The sequence below is a fragment of the Cebidichthys violaceus genome, unplaced genomic scaffold (genome assembly GCF_023349555.1).
Source record: "Cebidichthys violaceus isolate CVI_PGR_0920_01 unplaced genomic scaffold, fCebVio1.0.p SCAF_1, whole genome shotgun sequence".
NCBI lineage: Eukaryota > Metazoa > Chordata > Actinopteri > Perciformes > Stichaeidae > Cebidichthys > Cebidichthys violaceus.
Genome location: NW_027176262.1, coordinates 14,973,253 through 14,995,260, shown reverse-complemented (window position 1 = coordinate 14,995,260; position 22,008 = coordinate 14,973,253). Strand labels below are relative to the sequence as shown.

General features: G+C 40.6%; 1 protein-coding gene across 3 annotated transcripts in view; it reads right to left on the bottom strand.

The window, feature by feature from the left end:
- Positions 1 to 22,008, bottom strand: part of brip1 (BRCA1 interacting helicase 1) — an 84,707-nt gene that overhangs the window by 37,078 nt on the left and 25,621 nt on the right. For all 3 annotated transcript variants that reach the window (XM_068712335.1, XM_068712352.1, XM_068712343.1), the window contains exons 15-22: positions 19,995 to 20,160; positions 19,591 to 19,712; positions 7,959 to 8,071; positions 7,794 to 7,876; positions 7,335 to 7,652; positions 4,251 to 5,012; positions 1,365 to 1,793; positions 608 to 666 (exon numbers count right to left, since the gene is read on the bottom strand). In XM_068712335.1, coding sequence (XP_068568436.1) covers positions 608 to 666; positions 1,365 to 1,793; positions 4,251 to 5,012; positions 7,335 to 7,652; positions 7,794 to 7,876; positions 7,959 to 8,071; positions 19,591 to 19,712; positions 19,995 to 20,160 — 2,052 coding nt within the window. The remainder of the gene's footprint in view (positions 1 to 607; positions 667 to 1,364; positions 1,794 to 4,250; positions 5,013 to 7,334; positions 7,653 to 7,793; positions 7,877 to 7,958; positions 8,072 to 19,590; positions 19,713 to 19,994; positions 20,161 to 22,008) is intronic.

Here is a 22,008-nt window from a genome sequence, read left to right as displayed (position 1 = left end):
CTAAAGCGGTTATTGATCACTTGTGAGGAGTCAGCAGTCAACAACGACATAAAACAGAATAAGAGACCACAGTCATCAAAAAGCTGATGGGTCAGGTAGTATGTGAGATTAGCCGTGGACAGACGGACAGATCACATGATCTCCCCACAAGAAATAACACCTGGCGGAGATAACAATCTTCCCTCCGGGTTCAGGTAGATTCATGAGTGGAAAATTGTTTCTAAATGGTAATATTGTCTAAATGCTTAACTTTCTTTCTATTTCAGAGCTACTCTTTGGTCATAACGTATAGCGTATTGCTTTTATTGGGTATGTTGACATTTGAAAGCTTTTTGTCTGTCACACCCTTTGATTTGCACACTGGTGATATGACTCATTACCATGCACTGTTTTCTTTATGTGCTTCTGTGTGCAACACGTAGTGAAAACAGACAAAGTGCAAAATCCATTACCGCATGTGTACGGCAGCACTGATCAGTGTCAACATATGTTGCCACTATGTCATTTAATAAAATCAGAAATATTGCAATACAAATAAATAATGACATAGAAAAGCACAGTACATTGTAACACTGATAAAGAGAAACAGTTAAAATGTGACACTTACTTTTCTTTTTGGAGAGGTCTTGTTAAATCTCCTGCTTTTCTGTCGGCAAGATCTCCGCACTTTAACGGGTTGGTTGGAAAAAAATGTAAGTTGAATTTTACATAAATAAAGTGTCTACCTAGAAACAACACCATTGCAGCATGATATAAAAAATATATAGTCAAAAACATTGGACAGCATTTAAGGGAATATTTCAATATGTTACAGTGTGAACCTAAGCAGAGACTTCCCTTGTGAATTAAATGTCATGGGTTAACCTATAATTAAAAAAACATTATTAATCCATACATACAAAACTAATAATTGAATTTGTTAATCATTAAAAAAAAATACATTATTTTATGACGCGATATATCAGAGTCCAGAAAAGGTCCCCAACTCTCTTTAGGGCAGCAGTCATTGTGAACCTGTATTCTTTATGGTTCCACATCAGTTTCACTGCTGAATATTAACAAATACAGAGGAGGCTACAACAGGTGCACACTCCACTGGGAGTTCAGGTTCCTTTGGTCTCCTGATTTTGTTCCTGGTTTAATTTGCTCACAGCTGTGTTCTGGTAGAGCTGTCACGTACTGCGTGTGGATATAAAGTAAAAGCTATTGAAATAAAGATAGTGAAATGAAATGTATTTTTGTAATGTCATGTAAACTATGCGTGTTCAACCTTCTCCAGTGTGCTGACCAACATTGGCATGTACATGCATTGACTGTTAAGACTGTACAACCTATGATTTTACAATCTATATAGATTCTTTTACCTTTTGGTGTGGTGTGTTGACTTCCTGGACCATCCACTGCTGGACTCGTAGGACTACATTGTGCTACTCCAGCTTCTTGCAGACCCCCTATGCTGTCTTGTTTTGGAGTCACATCGTCAGTCTCAGTCCTCATGGAACTAGCAGGTGTTTTAAGAGCTTTGTGTTCCCTCACACCCACAGGGCACCTTCCTGACTCGGTCTCTCTGTCATTCACACTTGGTTTGAAGAAATGTGACTGATAAACATTCTCTTGAACTATGTCTTTTTTTGAGCTGTATTCTCTTATGATTCTGGCTCTGGATGGTCTGCTATTCAAACCCACCATCACCACCTTTAACTCATGATCTGGCCTGGTCCTCCTCTGGCTGCTGCTGGTCTCAATCTGCAGAAGACTGACTTTCCCTGCACTCTTGGCTCTGCAGCCTCCACCTGTCAATTGACATGAAGTAACATTTTTAGCAAATAGATACATCTGGCAGTCATGTTTCCCTGAGCTGAAATCAACAGGGATGTTGTTCCAAAAGTGTTTTTTCTTTGAACCTGCTTTAGGCAGGCTATTTGCTGCTATATTAATGCTCTGAATGTCATATTACTGCTTTGTTTACTGTTTAATGTAGTTTATTCAAATGTATAATGTGAGCTACCAGAATGTAACTGTTATCTTCTCGTATCAGCTATGATACAATATGTCATTTATAAACAAATTATTTCATATTACACAAAGAAATGATAAAATACCTTGTAAATTATGGCATTACTAATAAGTAAACATTACTAATTATTTCATTGTTTGTGAACAGTAAAATAACTATTAACAGAAGTTTAATTAACTATCAATTTACCATTTATTATTGTTTTTTATGACAAAAGTGTTACTCCCCTCCCACTGCTGTCCACATAGGGTTGGGAATTACCATCCTAGTTAACTAATGAGGTCGCCGTTCAATCACACGAGTAGTGAGTCCACCTTGTTCAAACAAGCACTTTCCTGAAAAGGGGAAGATTTGCATTTCCCTTTACATTTTTGATTAGTCACTTTGTGTAGACAGAGCGTTGACCATTCAGAGTTCTCTATGGATGGAGCGCTATTTCTGTTGCATTTTATGATTTGTCCTGTTTTGTTTTTTTGGACTCAAAATGTTGTCTTAGTGTAGCTTTAATGATTTGGGGTTGAGGGCAGAAGCTGAATTAGAGTAATGGGGAAAACAGAGTAATGAGAGTCATTACTGAGGCTTTCAGTAATGTGGGCTCCCTATTAAGTGCTTTTAACAACAGTCGCTGGCCTCTCCACGCTGTGTGTTTTGATGATGCTAACGAGTGGCCATGCACGATTACATATACAAGGGTCTTGGGGAGGCAGTTGATGAGCAAAGAAAGGCTTTAATGGAACACTTGTCTACTCTGCTTGGCTGCGCAAATCACACATTGGTGAAGTTTGTGCTGTAATGAGACAAATCACATCAGTGTAATCATGTTTAATCTTATTTCTTGTCTCCCTTCCACATAGCCCGTTTGATGATTCTACATTTAGCATTGGCTCAATTAAAGGAACTCCGCTCCTCAGATTCAAACAATCAAATATGGCCATTAAATTGTTGATTACACTGTTTTCCTTCACGAATAAAATACAAAAGAAGTTAAGATCTAAATGTCAGTGAATTATGCAGGACTACAAATATGGAAACTACACTGGAAATTAATATCACTGGCTTAGTTTTATGTGTTTGGATTCATTATATACACTTCATTTCATTGGTGAACATATTTTAACGTATGCAGGAAGTCGTTTTTTTATGTGAAGCTCTACACTCTTGCTTGTTGCTGGTGTATTAAGTCGTCCTAGCTAAAACTAATACAAACGATAGCTTCATTCAGGTCTTAATGTTTAGCTTTTGTTCAGTCAGGGGTTGGTTCAACTTCATGCTCATTTTGAATTGTGTTGTCTATACTGAAGTGTTTCTAGTATTCTACCCTCATTGATATTAATAATGGACAAAATGATAAAATAGAACATCATAGTTTGTGGTTACTGTGTAGCAAAGTCTAATTGGGAGGTGGTCAAATTAGTTAATATTCAGATCAAGATATTACATATAAAACAAATCGTCACTTTATAAAATATGTTGCTAGATTTAACTCTTAAAGATCTCAACCACCAGTTACAGTAAACTACTGTTAATGTTCATGCATCAGGTATAATTATATATCAGAATGAAAAGGAAAAAGGATGAGGAATGAAACACTGACATTTAATTTTATTGTGAATGAACAGAATGTTAATTAGAATGCTTATTGAATGTAAAACAAATGTGTATCCACACCATTTGAGCTTACGGCACATAATTTATACATAAAGGTCTCTTCTTTTGCTTTAATCAGGTGTGTCTAAAGCACGTTGGTCATCCATTGTCTACAAACGCATCATTAAAACAGAAAGAAATGATTACCTACTTCATAGAAAAACAAATTACTTTGTGGTTTTGTATTTTAATGATTTGTTAAAAGGCACATTCAATCAGCGCTGCAATTTCAACGCTGTTGGTTAGTTCTGTGTTTTTTAACTGAGAACCCACCTTCATGGCCTTAATAAGATGTGTTGTCACACTCCATTAGAAGCTGATCTGAGAGGGCTGAATGAAGCTTCATCATCTACTGTGTACATGGTTAGTGTGTGGGCTAGTAGCCTCAGGCAGCTGTAACATGCAGATACTCTACAAGGTAGTGTTCAGGACATTCTGTGAAACTCGTGCAGCAATGGTTGAACTGAATATGGTACACTGCACTGTAATCTGTTTAATATCAATCTACTGATATGTTATATGCACTTTATTTGCATATAAAACATTATATACAGACAATCTTTCTTATGTCCAGGTTGTTAGTTACCTGTTGGAGTAGAGGAAGCTTGCTTTCTGGACCTGGACAACCTGCGAAGCCTACTGCCTGTCTGCCTGCTCTGGTTATCCCTCTGCTCTCCCTCCTCACCCTGCTTCTGTATTATGACTTCTTCTTGCTGTTTCTGTGACAGCTCTGTGCTCTCCTCTCTGACTGAAATCGCACTCTGTCCATCAGAAGCAGAGGATGGCCCTGGCCCTCGGGCCTGCTCAGAGCCAAAAGGTCCTTCTGACAGCAGAGTAGGGCTCTCTGAACCTGAAAGCAGCCTGGGAGGTGACTTGGTCTTTGTGTCTTTCTGTGGGCTGCCTTCGTCGTCTTCTCCCTCAAAAAGTTCTGGAGTAAAGAAGACAGTTTGGTCCTCCTCGTCCTCCTCACCCTCCTCGTCCTCCTCTTCGTCTTTGTCAGGATTGTCTTTTGACGGCAGTTCACTCTCACAGCTGGGAGGGGTTGTTTCTGGAGAAGGCTCCAGAGCCAGCCTGTGTGGTACCACTTTGATTTCAACGGACCGGTCTCCGGCCCCTTGTTGAAAACAAGTTGCTTCAGTCTTTGTTAGTGGAGCGGAGATCTGCTGTTTATCCTGGTGCTCCGAGTGATTAGATGTTTCCAAGTGCTGGCTGGAATTACTGGCTGCTTTTTCTTTAAAGATTGGCTTCTTGAAGCAGGTGCTGATGGGGCTGGAGGTGAAAATGCTGTACAGAGGCTTAGCTGTTCTTTTTTGATGCGAAGGGGAACCGGGCTTCGTATTCAACCATTCTGCATCAAAACAAAACGTTCAAAATCAGTTTACGGTGGATATTTATCAAACTATTACTGAACTCTGACGGAGACAACAGAGCAGACACTTTAAGACTGACAAAGAAGCTTGAAGTCTCACCATAAAATGAGACCGGTATGCAGAGCACCATGGCTGCCAAGGCTATCTTATAAAGAAAGACATAAACGCAGGCTTACGCTCAATATAATTCAAACAAAGGTCAAGGGGATTTAATTAAAAGCAACAGTCCAACATCTGCTCATCAGCTCGCTCCAGCGCCACTCAGGCACGCAAAAGACCTTACAGTAATGAGGCGAGCCACTCAACGGATCCCATGGCCCCCACCCCCAACTACGAGGGAGGGGGGGCGGGGGTCTGCTACTGCTCTGCTACCACCCCTATCACACACACACACACACACACACACACACACACACACACACACACACACACACAACTCCACTGGGCAAACAGCTCAACCTTGTCATGACCCCAAAGACAATGGGTGCTAGCCAAGGAAATGTGCAAACACGTCACCTACAAATATTGTCTAGTGGTGATGTCATGCACATACATCCCTGAGCACGAAAATTAACGCTGTCTTTGAAAATGAATACTTTAAATGTCATGATCCACGAAGAAAGAAGAGAAAACAAGGTCTCAGACAGTGGGAAATATGGTTCTATTCATCATGCATTTAGCCACAATAGCGAAACAATAGATCTCATTGCATCCCCATCATCAATTAGCACACACTAAAATGTACACAATAATGCAATATTGATTTACTATAAGAATCCACTCCTACATTAATGATATTAATGTAGGAGTTGATATCCAAAAACTATTCAAAACATTAATGACCCACACTGTTCTCTGGCATGATCTTTTTACGCACGCGCGTAAAAAGACGCACGCACAAAGAAGCATGTGTGTGCGCGCGCGCGCGCGCGCGCACGCACGCACGCACACACACACACACACACACACACACACACACACACACACACACACACACACACACACACACACACACACACACACACACACACACACACACACACACACACACACTTTATTTTGACTATCCTATCCTGCTGCAGGACACACTCACTGGAGCAGCCAATGTGTTTCAGTCCTCAGCTGAAAATAGTCCCCATCAAATGCACTCTTTCTCCTGTTTGAGTAATGTTTTCTGATAGTGGGGCTCCCACTCTTTTCTAGAGATCACTTTCCAGGATATTGATCTAGCTGGTAGGACATAACGGGATCGTAGCATACACTATCATGTTCCTTTCTGTCAAAGTCTGACTCAAAAGCTGTGCATTCGATAACTTACCTATTAAATCATCCCTTACATGCATACAAATTATGAAAGCATTATCATAAAATAACGCAAAAATACCTGCAGATGTAGGCCAAACAAGCTAGCAAGCTTGTCAGCTTAGGCAACTGAACCAAAAATGTTGACCAATTAAACAATGTTAAACCCATTAAAACTATTTGGGGGAAAAGCTAAGTTACGTATTGTCACCCAACCTGCTTTTGCTACCATGCTATGAGACTTGGAGGTGTGTTAGCAGCGTTTCCACAACATTACATCCTATTCAAAATACTCTCATCCATAAACTACCATTTGAACGTTAAGCCATTTCATATGGTAATGGAGTTTATTCTTAGCTAAAGAGACAATGTTTAAATCATTTTCCATTATAAAAGACCATTTTCAAGGTCATTTTACTTTTTCTCTCATTTTTTTTAATGTGTTTATGGGTCAACTGTTCTCCAGGACATGTGGGAATCCTGTACAGTGACCTGTTGTTTTAGAACCATTGAGCCTTTGTTAAAAATTGACCAAGTCATCAAGATTTACATCTTCAATAGAACCCACGGACAGGAAGTCAAAGAATTAAGAGCCGGCGTAACATCTCGTATTGTTGTTGTTTTATGGGATTTGTTTTGAGTGCATTTCATTTAGGTTATTTAAGCTATTATTTTGGTATTGATGGAGGCACCCAGGTACAAAGAGGCCTGCCATGGTTTTAGTCTTTTCATGTGGTTTGTTGAGAAAAAGGAAAATACAGAATGATGCCAGCCTGATCTTTCACCTTATTTGTCTGAGACATAAAACATGTAGAACCTTGCAGATTCAAAACTCTCATCATCAATTCAACAGTGACGTTACTAGACAGACCCAAATAAAAAGGTAGAGACACGTATATATTGAAATGCTACATTTTTGGGGGGGGGGGCTTGGATTATGTATTAGATATTAACCTTGCAGCACCAAAACTCTACTTTCAGCTTTCAATTTAGCTCACCTGCTTTTTCTTTTTGCTCCGCTTTAAACTGTGTATGAGAAAAGAAATGGATGGAGGAGGGGCTTGTGTCCTGCTGGGGTTCAGGCGGTTTGACACATGACCGGGGTGTCTGAGGGTCTGGGGCATTGGGCAGACCCTGTCCCTCTACATTTCCTGACAAGTGACTGTTTGGAGATGAGACAATAGAGCTGAGGGCCTGACTGTCTGCAGGAGGCCCCTCCACCTTCTGCTGCATCTGAGAGAAGGCTGCCAGAGACTGCATGGCATTGCTGAAGGTGCCGTGATGCTGGACGAGCTGGCGGACCCATTTAGACAGACCTGAGATCACACAAACACACACATCAGAGACAAGAAACCTTACAGTGGATAACCATTGCCATCTAGTGTTCAGCACGAGAGGCCGTGCAGCTATTAAATGAAGTCGGCCAGTGTTCACACACTGTACACATTATGGAGTACCTGTGATGTACTTATTGGGATTATTCCTGTAACGGTCATCCACGAGAATTAGGGCACCCCAGTCATTCCTGTGGCGGATACACCTGTGAAATGAAGTTTGAGGGTTTAAGCATAAAAGTGAGGGCAAAAACGTAAAAACAGTGCAGCTGTAGAGGTCAGGTTTACCTTCCCAGGGCCTGGTTTAGAGCTCTGTAGGCCTGAATCTCGTACCAACGATGGCCTGGGAGAAGACCTCTGGATTTGCAGTGTTGGTCATTATACTTCATCTTCAGTTCCACCTGAAACCACAGAGCAGTATTTAAAAAATAGCAATTGTCATCTCAATGTCATATTGGACAGTATTTGGATTCAAGTCCATCAATATTAAACACGTTGCGCAACTGCTTTTCATTTTCTCAGTGCGGTGTCTGGTACCTTTAGTTGATCCAATAGTGATGAGATAGGTACACGTAACAACATTATCATCACCTTTTGAGAATAGAGGAGACTACAAAGTGATTTCACAAACTGAAACCATTCAGAGATTAAAGCCGATATAATAAATTGAAGAAGAGTTATGCCACGAGTTATAAGTTTGAGGGACTTGCTTGAATGAACAGTGGTCTGCGCTCCACTGACTGTTTTCTCAAAGTCAGAAATTAAGTATTTGTAAGACACATGGAAGGAGAGAACAACCTGGAAAAGACGGATAGTAAAGGTTTCTATCAAAGACTAAGAAAATGAATATTAAGCATTACTCAAACTGCAATACCATTTTAGTAACTATAAATGTGAACCGTTTATTTTTTGTGACAACATTATTGAACATTTTTCTGGAACCATCTAATCAACAGAAATATTCAGGTGATTGATCTGGTTCTGTCCATTTCAGAAACTTACTCCACATTGTTGTTCAGGGGGTCGTCTCAAGAAAACAGATCAACGGGGCATGAGGTTTGTGCTATCAGCATTAATCTCAGGGCCTTGTGCTTTAGACGTGGATCATATAACCACATCTTTGGCTACATTTCAGCCGGCACTTCACCTTCTCTCCTTCTCCCCAGTTTGTGTCTCTATTGTATGCTATTGTAAAAAAAAACACAAAAAAAACGGCGAAATGCCTTACTGGTTACCAAATGAATACTGAACACAACTAAAAACCTGTTCTCCAAAACAACAGCCATAACTGTGGCAGCACCTGGCAAAGAGGGTCTTTGCTTTGATCTTGGATTTGAAAGGGAAACCAAGTGGACGATGATCTAGGGCAAACTAAACACCAAACAAATAGGTCTCAGGACCTGAAGGGATATTACTTGCCCACACAGACAGATGTGTTCTGAAAGGGGAACAGAGGGGCTAAAGAGAGGCCATGACGAAGTAGGGTGGAGGTAGGAGGGGGACAAACAAGGTGGCCTAGGTGACATGAAGCATCCCTGCACAGAAATGCCAGGAGAGCATCCATCCATTTGCATCTGTCGCTGCTGATTTTAGCGCTAACCTTTCAGAATTGACAAGTGAAAAGTTCAGTTGGCGTCTGACGGGATGCCATGCAGGGCAGGCTGCTGAACGGGGCTTTAACTGCTTTTGACAGGTACCGTGTGTTCGCCTTGAGCCACCAAACACGAGGCCGTGGCAGGTACAGCCTGTTCCCTCACGCAATGCCACTGTGGCCTGTCTGGGCTTGTGTACATAAACAAACAGAGTCACAGGAATTGCTAAATGTCGCCCTAAAGTTGGACTATGACTAATAACACCTCACCTAGGAAGCATGTAAACAACTGAGCAACACCACAGACAACCTACCAGCACACTGGAAAACTTTTAGCGTTGTATGATGCAGCTCTAGGCTTTACAGGAGATTTAAAAGTCACAGGTTTTATCTGCGACGATACGATAGCAGTGGGAGGCAACTCATATAGCCGTGTCACAAGAAGCCTTGTTAACGCTGCTGGCTTCATGGTGAGATTACTTTGTCTGAATGTATGAGACACCAGAGCAGTTAAAGAATCCACTTCTAAACCCACAGCTTGAACAGAAAGGCCATTAGCCTCAAGCCAGCGGTGTCATCTAAATCCAATCACAGTCCATTTCAGCGTTGGAGCCATCGCATCCCTGGTCCGTACCATGTCATCGTCCAATCTAACATGACAGGTTGCATATGTGAAAAAGCCAATTCTGGCTGCTAGCAAATGTGCAAGAAACCTCAAGCTAGAAGGGATTAGTTAAAATGTCAAAAGATCACTCGCTTGCTTTGGCCTCGTCCTCTACAGCAACCTGTTCATCCCTGAAAACATATATTTGACCACTAGGCATGATTCGCAGCTGAGCGCATCTGTTTGAGCTACATTTTGGGCCGGGTGTGTGTACGTGCGCGTCAGTGTCAGTGCGCACGCCTCTAGCAGTCCGGGACATCTTGTGCTTGTCACTGAGATTGCTGAGCGCCTCGTCTGCCACATAAGGCTGAGCTGACAGCTGAGTGGCTCATCTTGAAGACAGTGTCCGTGTGTGTGTGTGTGTGTGTGTGTGTGTGTGTGTGTGTGTGTGTGTGTGTGTGTGTGTGTGTGTGTGTGTGTGTGTGTGTGTGTGTGTGTGTGTGTGTGTGTGTGTGTGTGTCACACTGCTCATGGATCAGCTCACAGCAAGGCTACACACAGAATCCTACTTATTATTTTATAGTTGCTTTCTTATGTTCCACTAAAAAGTTCACTTTGGTAGATATTACCTCTCAATGAAGGTTGAGGCTGATTGGAAGCTCTTAACGGTGTGAGAGGATATGGACCGGTATGGAACAGGGCTGCAGTGCTCTCTCCGCCTTAACAAAAGGTTTCCATCATCTCAGACATGTTTCAGTCTTGTTGGTGTTTGGACACCAAGTTGTCACGTCTCATGGGGTTTTTGACTCAACTTTGTCATATCAATATTAAGGTTAACATTAAGTTTATTTATGACAACACATCAAAATTGTGTTCTCCAATGGAATTTTAATAGAATTCAATCCATTGACAACATTTAAAAAAAAAAAAAACTTTAAAAAATGTTTTTCTCCCCAATCAGGACATTTGTAATTATAAATGAGAGTACGAAACAAGATGGCCACCATACTTATGAAAACACCAACATCAGAGTTGAAATCATTACCCGAGCAACCTTCCATCAATCTTGCTCATCAGCAATAAACTTAAATTCTGCAAAGAAGGCAGAATAGCCAATCAGAGGCACAGCAGGTCGGTTCTTTGCAGATGAGGGGTAAAAAATTAAAATCTATCAAATTACGATAAATAACAGGCCGCAAGAGGTGATTTGGCATTGGAGGTGGCACTTCAACATTTACAAAAAATGTGTCTTGCGTACTTATTGCTAGTACGCCATTGGTTACGCTACATTGGTATGCGTGCCTAAGGTTGCCTACTCATGTTTAGACTCAAGTCTTTATTCTGACTTGACCCACATTTTGAGTCCCATCTTGACCTCAAAACGTTAGTGCCAATTTAATCCAAATTTGGCAAATGTTTGTGTGTATGGCTGCTTGTGCTTCTTTTGTAAATGAAAAAAGGGGGTTTGTATCTCTCAAACTAAGGAATCGTAATAAAGCGTTGTTTTGGAAGATAGTAGTCATCCTTAGCAATGAATTGTGGGAAAATGTTGGGTTGCAGGGTTTAATGTCCATTAACAAAAAAGAATGTTGACTAAGAAGTCCTTCTAAAGCCAGCCTGTGATGCTGACATGGACAGTACAAGTGGTGATCATGTATTATATAGCCTCCCTTCAGTGGCTGATGATAAAGCCATATGTACAGTCTTGAGTGTGCCTGGAGCATCTATCATTCTCTCTTCTTGATCATTTCCACGAACTCTTCAACATTCCTCCAAAATCCCCCTTATCCATCCGTTTTACATGCTTGCAAGCCTTAGAATTAAAATGCTCTCGTGGTTGTCTTTAATAAAGGGCAGCAGCAAGAGGTTGACTGAGCCCTTCATTAAACCAAGAGCGATGCCTTATCTGTTGTAAGTGTCTTTTTATTGCTTGTTAAAGCCACTTATTGTTTGACTCACTCACGCAGGACGTGACTGTTCACTGTAAAACATGCCATTTGGAAAAACTCAACATCAATGTAATACCACCTTTGGCAGGCCTTTCTCTGCAGAGGACTTTTCAAGTTCAACCTTTGATCTTTGTCACAATAACACAACAGGCCAGTAAAATGCCATGCTATGTGCTTAGGCTGTAGCTTCTAAGAGTTATGCCTGTCTGGGAATGCAGGCCATGCAGGCATCTAAAGTGCTGGAGGAGTTTAAATGGAGAGAAGCTGGGCTTACACCTCTTATCCTAGCAACGGGGTGCTGCCGTGTGACTGTGGCATAGAATGAATGAATTAATAAGTCTGGGTCCAGGTGTGCTCTTGAGAGAACGTGCACATGTTGGCACTGGTGCATGGAAGTGACAACGTAAGAACACGTCACGCATGTGTGTACTGTATGTGTGTTTCAGAGCGAGACATATGGTGTAAATATGATACAGTGCTAATACGAAGCATTCATGCCAGTGTAAATGTGTTTAAAGAAAACACAATAGTAAAAGCAGAGGTGCCACATCACACGAGCCATTTGTCAGTTGTTTAGACCATCATGTAGTCGCAGATAGGCCTGTCACAATTATAATGAATGATCACAATTATTAAAGCTGACCCTGAACATTTTGCATAATAGTTGGATTCTTCAACTAGAATCATCTTTACAGCCGATGTTACAAATAAGGCTACAAATAAAAAGTGAATGAGGTCATTAGCTGGCTAAATATAGTGTCTACCTGAGCACACGGTTTCAGTGTCAGGAAGAAGCGTGGCTGTCTAGATCTCACTGCTGTCAGACCGCTTCTTCTGTTTCAGCTCATATGAGACCGAGCCAGAGAGAGAGAGTGGCGGTGGATGTGCTCCGAGCACACAGGTGTTGGCGATCGAAGCAGAGAGGAAATTAGCAGCGAGGTAGTAAATGTAGTGTAACCACCAAGTGAGCATCAACTTTGACCCTGGAGGCAAAACAAAGTCTCCCCTGTGGTTCCTAACCACGGTCTGGAAGCTGAAGCAGTGAACACTGGCCTTGGGTTCCCCTGTTGCATATTAAATATTGGAAATAAAAATCAAACATCATTCTGCATCTTGAACAAATCGAGAGGTGGAACATTGTTTCAGCAAACTATTAAATGATTAAATATTAAAATGACAATCCTTCGCAAACGATCACATCATTTCGATGAGCAGCCACTGAAGTCAACAACATGGGTTAGATCTACTGTAAAGCCAAATAGCATCATTGTGTGGTATGAAATGAAGAGAAATAGACAATTAAAAATCAACTAAAATTCATAGAATCGATCAACGAAGGAGATGCATTGGAAGAACTTCTCTGATTAACTTCAGCAGGTGACAAAGATTGATCAGTGACAATGTATATTTGCTTTGCAGTAATTAATCAGAGCATCATAAGACGATGCTAGTAACAAAGAAAACCTAAGATTTTACAATGTAGGTAATCAGTGTGCGAGCAAAAAGTCACTGCACAAGTATCATCACAACCAATCGGAACGAATCAGAAGAAATAGTGGTCGACGCATATTGGTTAAAGAATAAAAAAATGTATCAAAAAATGTTTTGGGTTTTGTTTTAAGTTTTATTGCACTTAACTGTATTTGGGGCTGATTAAATCAAGACAGGCCACTCGCCCGCAAAACTAATGATCTTCCTTTGGTACGGCGAGTCGGCCGTGTGCTCCTCTAGGTTTTTAGACTCAATTTTCAGCTCCAGGTGCATCAAGTCAGCTGATAGCAGCATCTCCTTATTTCTATCATAAATAAAAAACGAATAAACAATGTTAGTTTAGCGGCCTTCCCTGGTGTTTGCTAACTTCGTTCCACAGCAGCCAAACTGAGAACGCTGCCTGCAGGCGCGTGTTCCTTTTAATTGGCCTAATGATTGCAGGCATCTTCTGATGCCGATTATCTCAAAATGGCATTAATCGGCCTAATCAGCTAGCCAACTGATCAATCGGTCTACGTTTTCTGTCCTTGAAACGCTAGGCTTGCTTTCCTGTGTTATAACTTGCAGCTAAACTGACGAGCATAAACGTCATAAATAAACAAACAAGCAGTTTCAACAGTGATGTGACCGCGTAGGTCAGCAGGTCAAATGAGCAGAGCTGCAATATGTTAGAAAAGGTTGCTTTGCTGCTGCTGCTGCTGCTTCAGCAATACTTGTTAGGAACCACCTCAGTGTAGATGACTGCATGTAAACATAGAGCCACGTAGAACCCTGTATCATTACTCAGAGTACATTGACTCCTGAATGCCTCTTCTAGTGGAATAGACCATTCCATGTAATAGTATTGACTATCCAATAGTGACTCGCCATTACATGCACCAGTGCCTATGCATGTGTGTGTATGTGTGTCTGTGGCCCCTTAAAGAACCGCTCCTCTCCGACAGAGTGCTGCATCAGTGTACAGTATGTGCTCCTTTAACAGGCTAGCTGCATAGCTTTGTGTCATTAGTGTCAGTGTCTCCATCCTCTCAGCAGTGTAATGGGGTTAGCTCAAAGACCTTTACAGCCCCCAAGGGTTTCTCTGGGGGCCACACCGCCTCAGCCACTGAAAGAGGAGATAACTGGGGGAGGAAGAGAGAACTAGAGAGGAGAAGAAAGAGGAGCAAGCAAAGCTGAGGATTAAGATGCAAAGAAGAGACAGAGACAAATGTGAAATAAAGGCAAGATGAGGCAAATCCAATCACAAGTTTTATAGACTTAAGGACTGATATTGTTACAGGAGTCAACATCAACGTCAGACGTAGACAACAGTCGTCAATTCTGCTCATAAGATGCACAGACCCATATAGATGCAGGAAGAAATCTCAGCAACACTGCATAATTAAAATGGAAGCCTTTTGCTCTTTGGCTATGCTTTTCAATGCATCAGATCGTCTCTCAGCTGTGTCTACATACGTGTGTCCACACTTAACCCTTGCCCTGGGATTTTTGATGCTCACTCCTCCTCCCTGCACTATTAGTAGACTTTTTGTTGTATTGAAGAAAAGGCATAGAGAAAGGGATTGTTTCTAGAAGAGGGGGCCATTTTGATCGGGTTGTATTGAAATGAGAGGCTTTTTTGATACACCCCCTAAAGAATGAGGCAGTTATATGCTCTTCCCACAATGTGTAGAATTTGATTGGAGACCCCCCCCCCATGATTGAACACACCTGTGTCCTATCCCTATTTAGGTCCTATGGAGCTATTTCTGTCCCTCTTTACCCTGAAGAAGACTGCAATGTCGAAACGTTGGTAAAACCAGTGCCCTGGTTGGGAGGATGGTTGGTAAACCACAGTGTACATTGACCCATTCAGATGGATGTGGCATCATTACCTTATCGATTCATTTATTTAAATTATGCAATGTTAATGGTGATAATGGATGGAGCTTAACAAAACCTAAATTTAAGGTTTTGGGACTTTAAAAGGCAGTATAAAGTGCCAGCAGTCACCACCATCAGACTTGCCTACCTGATCCTACAGAAGCCACAATCATGACAAGATGAGGCACTCTCTGCACATGTAGCAAATAAACAAAGGCTGCTCATGTGGAGGACAGAATATGTCATTAGAAATGCATCGTCTTTTCACGCTTGGTCAGCTCCTCTTTAGCCCTAACAAGCTTTGGCTTCTTCAATCCTCCTCCTGGTGTTCTGCTCCATCCATGTATGTCCCATTTTATTCTACAATCACATTATTGTACAAGCTTGAATCAGCTGAATTACACAGAAACATCAGTTTTATGATACTGAATATTGACTTTTGAATATTGATTTTTTTTTTTACTAAAAAGGAGCAGGGCTATTTGTCATACGAGTATTTGCCTTATTTTTGTGTTTTTTCTGTAATTTTGTCTACCGGATAAATAAAATATCATACATACAATTTAATATCTAAGACTTTAAACTGCTGCATCAACATGACATTAGTCTTATTGATCATAAGAGTTATTTTTGGAAATGTCTCGATACTAAAAGGGTAAGATTCCTGTGTGCTGATGCCAATATGAAAACAATGCTATAAACCTATAAAAATAATGTCTTAGTAAGTCTACTCAACCATATAAGCTCAGTCATTTCCTAAAACAGCTGGTATCTGTAGTTTATAGCAAACATTACTCAAGCAGGAGTAAACAGTGCATTTGTTGGGAACTATTTTATATATTATGCACATTTAGTGCTCTACAAAGTATTTGGGCCAACAGGATTGTGTGTGGGTTTTGTGCGTGTACAGTGTACATTGTGTTTCTTTTTTTCATATTGGAATCGTCAATCTGCCAAATGTGTTGGAAAATATCGGCATACGAGATATCGGCATGAATCCAATATCATTAATCTCGACATTGTGTTAATTACAACAATGAAAACTACGACTAAATATGTTTCTTTTTTTCCATACATCAACATGCAATATTGTTAACGAAAGAAGATGAGACTAAAATGTACTTCACTACTACATAATCAGGAGTAGTAGTAGCTTTGAAGCATGATGTACTGTGTGTATGTTATGAAAATGATAAGCAGTAACCATAGACTGTATATAAGAAGTCCACGTAGTCATCGTGATGGCACTCATTGGTTTGTCGACTGTCGTTTTGAAGCCTCGAGTTTGGCCATTAGGCCGTCGCCATCTTGGATTACGACTGTCGCCATCTTAGTTTTTTGCAACCAGTTAACGGAAATTACCATATTTGGAGTTGCGGAGGAGTGATGCAGAGATGATGCATTCGGCTCTGGTAGCGACAGCAACCTGTCAATCACAGTAAGCCCGCCCTAAAGCATACTCCGGTTTATGGTCATTTTAATCTAAATGGACCATCACTTACGAAATGAACATCATGCTGTATTGAAGAAGACTTGAAACTAGCAAATAAGACCATAAACTCATGTTACAATGTTTACTGAGGGAATAAATCAAGTGAGAAGTAGAGCCATTTTCTCATTTACAACCAGATTTCTTTTGGCAACCAGAGGAGTCGCCTCCTGATCTCCATTAGAAAGAGGGTTAAGGGTTTAAGACATTGACATTGGCTTTACTAACGTATTTTATCCTCACATACGTATGAGAATAAGTTGACCAGTCGGATGAAAATAAAAGTCCCCCCTTCCTCTCTAACACTGAGGGGCACCTTTACCACCACAGCTGTTTGCATGTAATCTGCTGCTATATTAATGAGTAAAGTCAATGCAAAGATGCGAATAGACGCAAAATTTGCACAAGTTGAAATTGTTCAACTCCGCTTTTTGTCCATTTATTGCAATTCAATCAGAGCAAAGCCTGTTTATTTTGTGTTCATACAGCTGTAGTAAACAGCCGACGTGTGGCTTGCTAAACACAGTAAATACAGCTCGATGAAATCCACGGAGCTCCTCTGGACTATGTTATGAACCCAGACAAGAAGGTATTTAGTTTCCCGGGTATCCGGGACTTCCACAACAACTAAGCAGAAGTAGAGGCTATTTCTTCCATGGTTGATGGCGGAAATAATTAGTTAGAAATTAGTTGATAATTGCTTCCATGGAAACAAGTCACTCCTCTCCGGCACGTCTAGCACGAATGAAGTGAATAAACACAAATGATCCTGCGAGTAACGCAACGCCAGAACTCGTGTTTGGTGTGAACGCAGCATAAGACAAAATCAAAAATAACTAACAAAATGAACACTAATTCATGGTAATGAAAGGTCACCAAGATCAACAGTGCTGCTCATTGATGTGTTTTAAAAGTGTTTGGACATTAATTGAGCTCTATAGCACAGAAGAAGATATATTAGTGATACAAACTAAATACTTGTTAGTAGATACACTCAGTGTTACTTTTGGTCTTTTCATGGGACTAGTTGATATTAAGAAAAATATTAAACATCCCCAGACTTATTCTTAAAATAAGTTGATGTCTGATTAAAGACACTTTGTGTTAAGTCACATTTAGGTCAATACCATACAAACATTGAGATTTGAAACTTAGCCGTAATCGTCTGTTTTTATGGCTTGGCTGCAAAACCTACAATGCACAGCCAATTATATTTAGTCATTAGAATCATTGTCTTCATTTCAAGGTTAGATATTTCTATCGTCACCCATTGGATTCTATTAAAATCACAATTGTTATGTGGACTGTATATTGTGGTATATATTTTGGTTGTGGGAGGGTTGAAACATTAAAAAAGCTTAATGTTTCAGACAAAAACTAAAAAATCCAAGTGTACATACATTATAGATTTGGAGTTTTTGACTAGATACTGGGTATTAGTGAGGAGCTTAAGCGCTCCATGGTAGCGTAAATCCCTGTAAGTGTAAAAATAGTCTTTCATCTAGTGCCACCATGGCTTAATAACAAAAACACAATATATATATCAGTGTTTCATATTTCAGTCCGTTTTTCTTTTATGTCTTCATTACTCACATTTCCACATGTGTTTAATCTGTAAACACAAGGTAAAAACTCTAATATGACCTTCTCAGGGGGATGCTTTGGACCATGAACATGAACATGAACCAAGACACCAGCGCAAACACAATATCGCTAATCAAAAAACTGAATCTGATCAAAAAGAACAAGCAATGGCCTGAGAGCTGACAGCTTTGGCTCAGGTGAAAGGGTCTGGGAAGCTTCAATCACCCACACGTCGTGCCACACTGACAGAACAGGTTAGTGAAAGCTCCGTCGTGCTCTGACAGGGGGGCTGTGAGGAGTAAAGAGGAGGAGAGAGTTAAACTTAAAGGTCAACTTTATCTGCTAAGGACGGGGCGCGAGCACACACACACACACACACACACACACACACACACACACACACACACACACACACACACACACACACACACACACACACACACACACACACACACACACACACACACACACACACACACACACACACACCATCGCTTTGGGATTTTTTATTTCACGGATCACCAAAAGGAGATGCTCTTATTTGGGGTGTGTGTGTGGTATATTTTTGTGTTCATGGTATTCAAAATGTTGAACAATAAATATTGTTGCAATGTTATGGAAATTATTTTATTCATTTGATTTGATGGGGAAGGCCATAGGAAGCAATTTACACATTATGAGATTCGGACATTTGCTGGGAGGAAATTCTAGTAACTGGACCTCTTTGAAATGGAATTGAATACCTTGAGAGTGTGTGTAACATTTGGTCATGTCAGGCACAACTTTGCTACATCAAGTGTTACAGAATAGTCACATTTATGACACTAAAGGTTGCCCAATACCATATTTAGTCCTGTTTTTTTAAGCCAGGAAGAACTTCTTTTTTCCGCTGGGAGAGTGACGTATTTCTACCTTTGGTTAGAGCAAGGCTCCCAGTCTCACCCGTTTCTCCCCCGTGCAGAATATCTGCAAACTGGCTGGACAACTAATCAAACTATACTTTCAATTACGATTTCGGCTTCCAACAATCATGCTTCGTGAGTGCGGCTTTTTTGCTGTGTCATCACAACTCTTATCAATACAACCAATGCGTTTCAGATTTAAATGCTCAGCCTTGTAGAGCACACATTCTTTACAATAGCACAAGCTTCATAGATCTAGCCTGTAAACTTTGTTCTCAAAGTGCACCAGATTGATGCATTTAACTTTAAAATGCACAAAAAAGGCTATATGCATGTTTCCAAAAGCAGTGAATAAACGTGTTGAATAATCATGATCTCAATATTGATCAAGAAATCGTGATTAACATTTTTGCCATAATCGAGCAGGCCTATTTTAAGTCTACTTACTTGGAGGTCTTTGATGTTTGGGAAAGGAATTCCAATGGTGACCACTGCCCTGGCGTTGTCATCAGTGAAGTCTAGTCCTTCACTCACTTTACCCCTACAGACAGCGATCAGCAGTGCACCATCTATAGCAAACAAATCACATACACTGTAAATATGTCATATAAAGTGGGACTCTGAACAAGTACTAGAACTATTCCATTGTAAATTATGATGACGTCAGCGGCGGTGCAGCTGTACAAATGACAATGCAAGTTCAGATGAAGTAGTACCACTTGCTGTTCTCATTGTGTGACTAGACTTGGCCAAATGAATGTAATTCTGCAAAAAACAGAATAGACAGCCGCTATACAGAGTGATATAGCATCAGCTGGTCCAAAGGTCATAGTGACAGTAACAAGTCTCACCTCTTTCTTCCTCACAGTACTTGATGGCATCGTAGTACTTCTGAAGCAGTTCGTCAAAATCCCCCTTGCCGCCACCCCCGCGGGGCTCTGGGATCACGGCTTTGTGTCGTTCTAGCTTCTTCCAGAGACCAGTGTTGGTCCATCGGTCTCGCAGCTTGTCCAGCATCTGATCAAATCACAGGGGTATCGTGTATAGAAAATTGCTTACTCAAGTTTTGTTGAAATAGTGGAAATTGATCACATTGAATCAGAATCATGAGACTGAATCAAGAGAGCAGCATCTCTTTTAGATGATGCTATAGTTAAGGAGTTGTCTTGTGGTTTAGAGTGAACAACACACTCCCTACATCTTCAAAAACATCAGTTTTTTGACAAATAATAGATAACCTACAACTATGTCTGTCTATAATATAGTAAATGAGCTGGTAAATATGGCAAATGACCACTGTATATCTTCATTTTGCTTTGACACTAACCAGAATAAACCTAGGTGCCAATGTCAGTCCGTCAGTTAGTCCATCACTTTGGTCTAGACTGTATCCCAAGAATGGATGGATGCACACACATTCTCGGTCCCCCGGAGGATGAATTCTACAATCTTTGGTGATCCCATGGCTTTTCATCCAGGTCAACGTTTACATTTATCCAATAGAACATCTTTAAATAACTTTGGTGATCCCTCAATACAGATGCAGCCACCTAGAATGTCCCCACCTTTGTTTAGGCCAGTGGTTCTCAAACTTTTGGAGGAAGAGAAATGTTCATGCCCCACCACCACAACAAAATTGTAACAAAATGGTCCATGTTGAATTTTTATTGAAATAACATTTTGTGACTCCTCCATCTGTGCTTTTTCAAATAATAGAATAAAGAAAATTGCAATCACTTTCAAGTAAACTAGATTGCTCCATCAGACAAAAACAAATAAAATGTCCAATTTTGTTAGAACAATGCACTTAATGCAGCACTTTAATGCCTCTGTGAAACTAAAGAACATAAATGTACACATCAAAGAGCTCACAAAGAAATGAATGATAAAAAGGCGTTAGTATTATTAGACAGCAAACCACAGCCGTTTTAATGCTTTGACTTATTAATCAGGGAAAATTCCTTTACTGACATGCATATGTGTTGATTTTTATTAATAGGCAATATATGGCCTTATACAGATCAATTATAAGATTGCTTGATGGATATATTAGTAGATTTGCTTTTGAAATCAAATAAAATGTAAAAATTTCCTTCACTTTGAGGAACGCTCATTAGGACAGATAAATCAGCTGCTTAGATGAGCGCCACGCACGCAGTTATTTTTCACTTAATCTTGTATTATTGCTACGGTATTGTTTTCATTGTCATGTAGGCTAATTCTGTTAAATAATGCATCTCTCAGAGCTTTCATGGACAGAAGAGACGGTATAACCAGTATCAAGAGGAGTGTCTCCTTCAGCGGTCAAACCATTTGATGCATAAAATCAACTATATGCATCAGTGTTATAAAATAAAAAGCTCCAGCATATTGTCATGAGCTGATCATCATCATATGATCGTGATAAGATAAAAATTATGATCTATGTGGGAAGCATAGTCCCTTTTACACTTCAGATATTATAAGAACAACTGATTTAAGCCCACAGTTTCGATAATCACTGCTCCATCTGGTGGAACCATTGTAACTGCTTTCCAACAATGGAGCAATAGGGGTGTTACGAGTCGGCCACGTGTGCACTGTGTCATCGCGTAGGATCTCCTTTCAGCCAAGGACCCGACAAGGTCCCAGCGGGGACCGGTCACACACCGGCCCGGGGGCCCATGACGCAGATAAGGGGAAATGCTAGGTGGCTGCACCTGTAGTTACGAGCGGGACAATAGACTTTGAAGTGTAGAAGTACGCTGTAACATGGCCTATGTAGACAACTGGGTTGGATATCCGTTCCGTTAGATGCTTGTAACACATCATGACACTTTCCATGTCTGAAACGTTAGCTTGAAACAAAGAACAGGAAGCATTTAG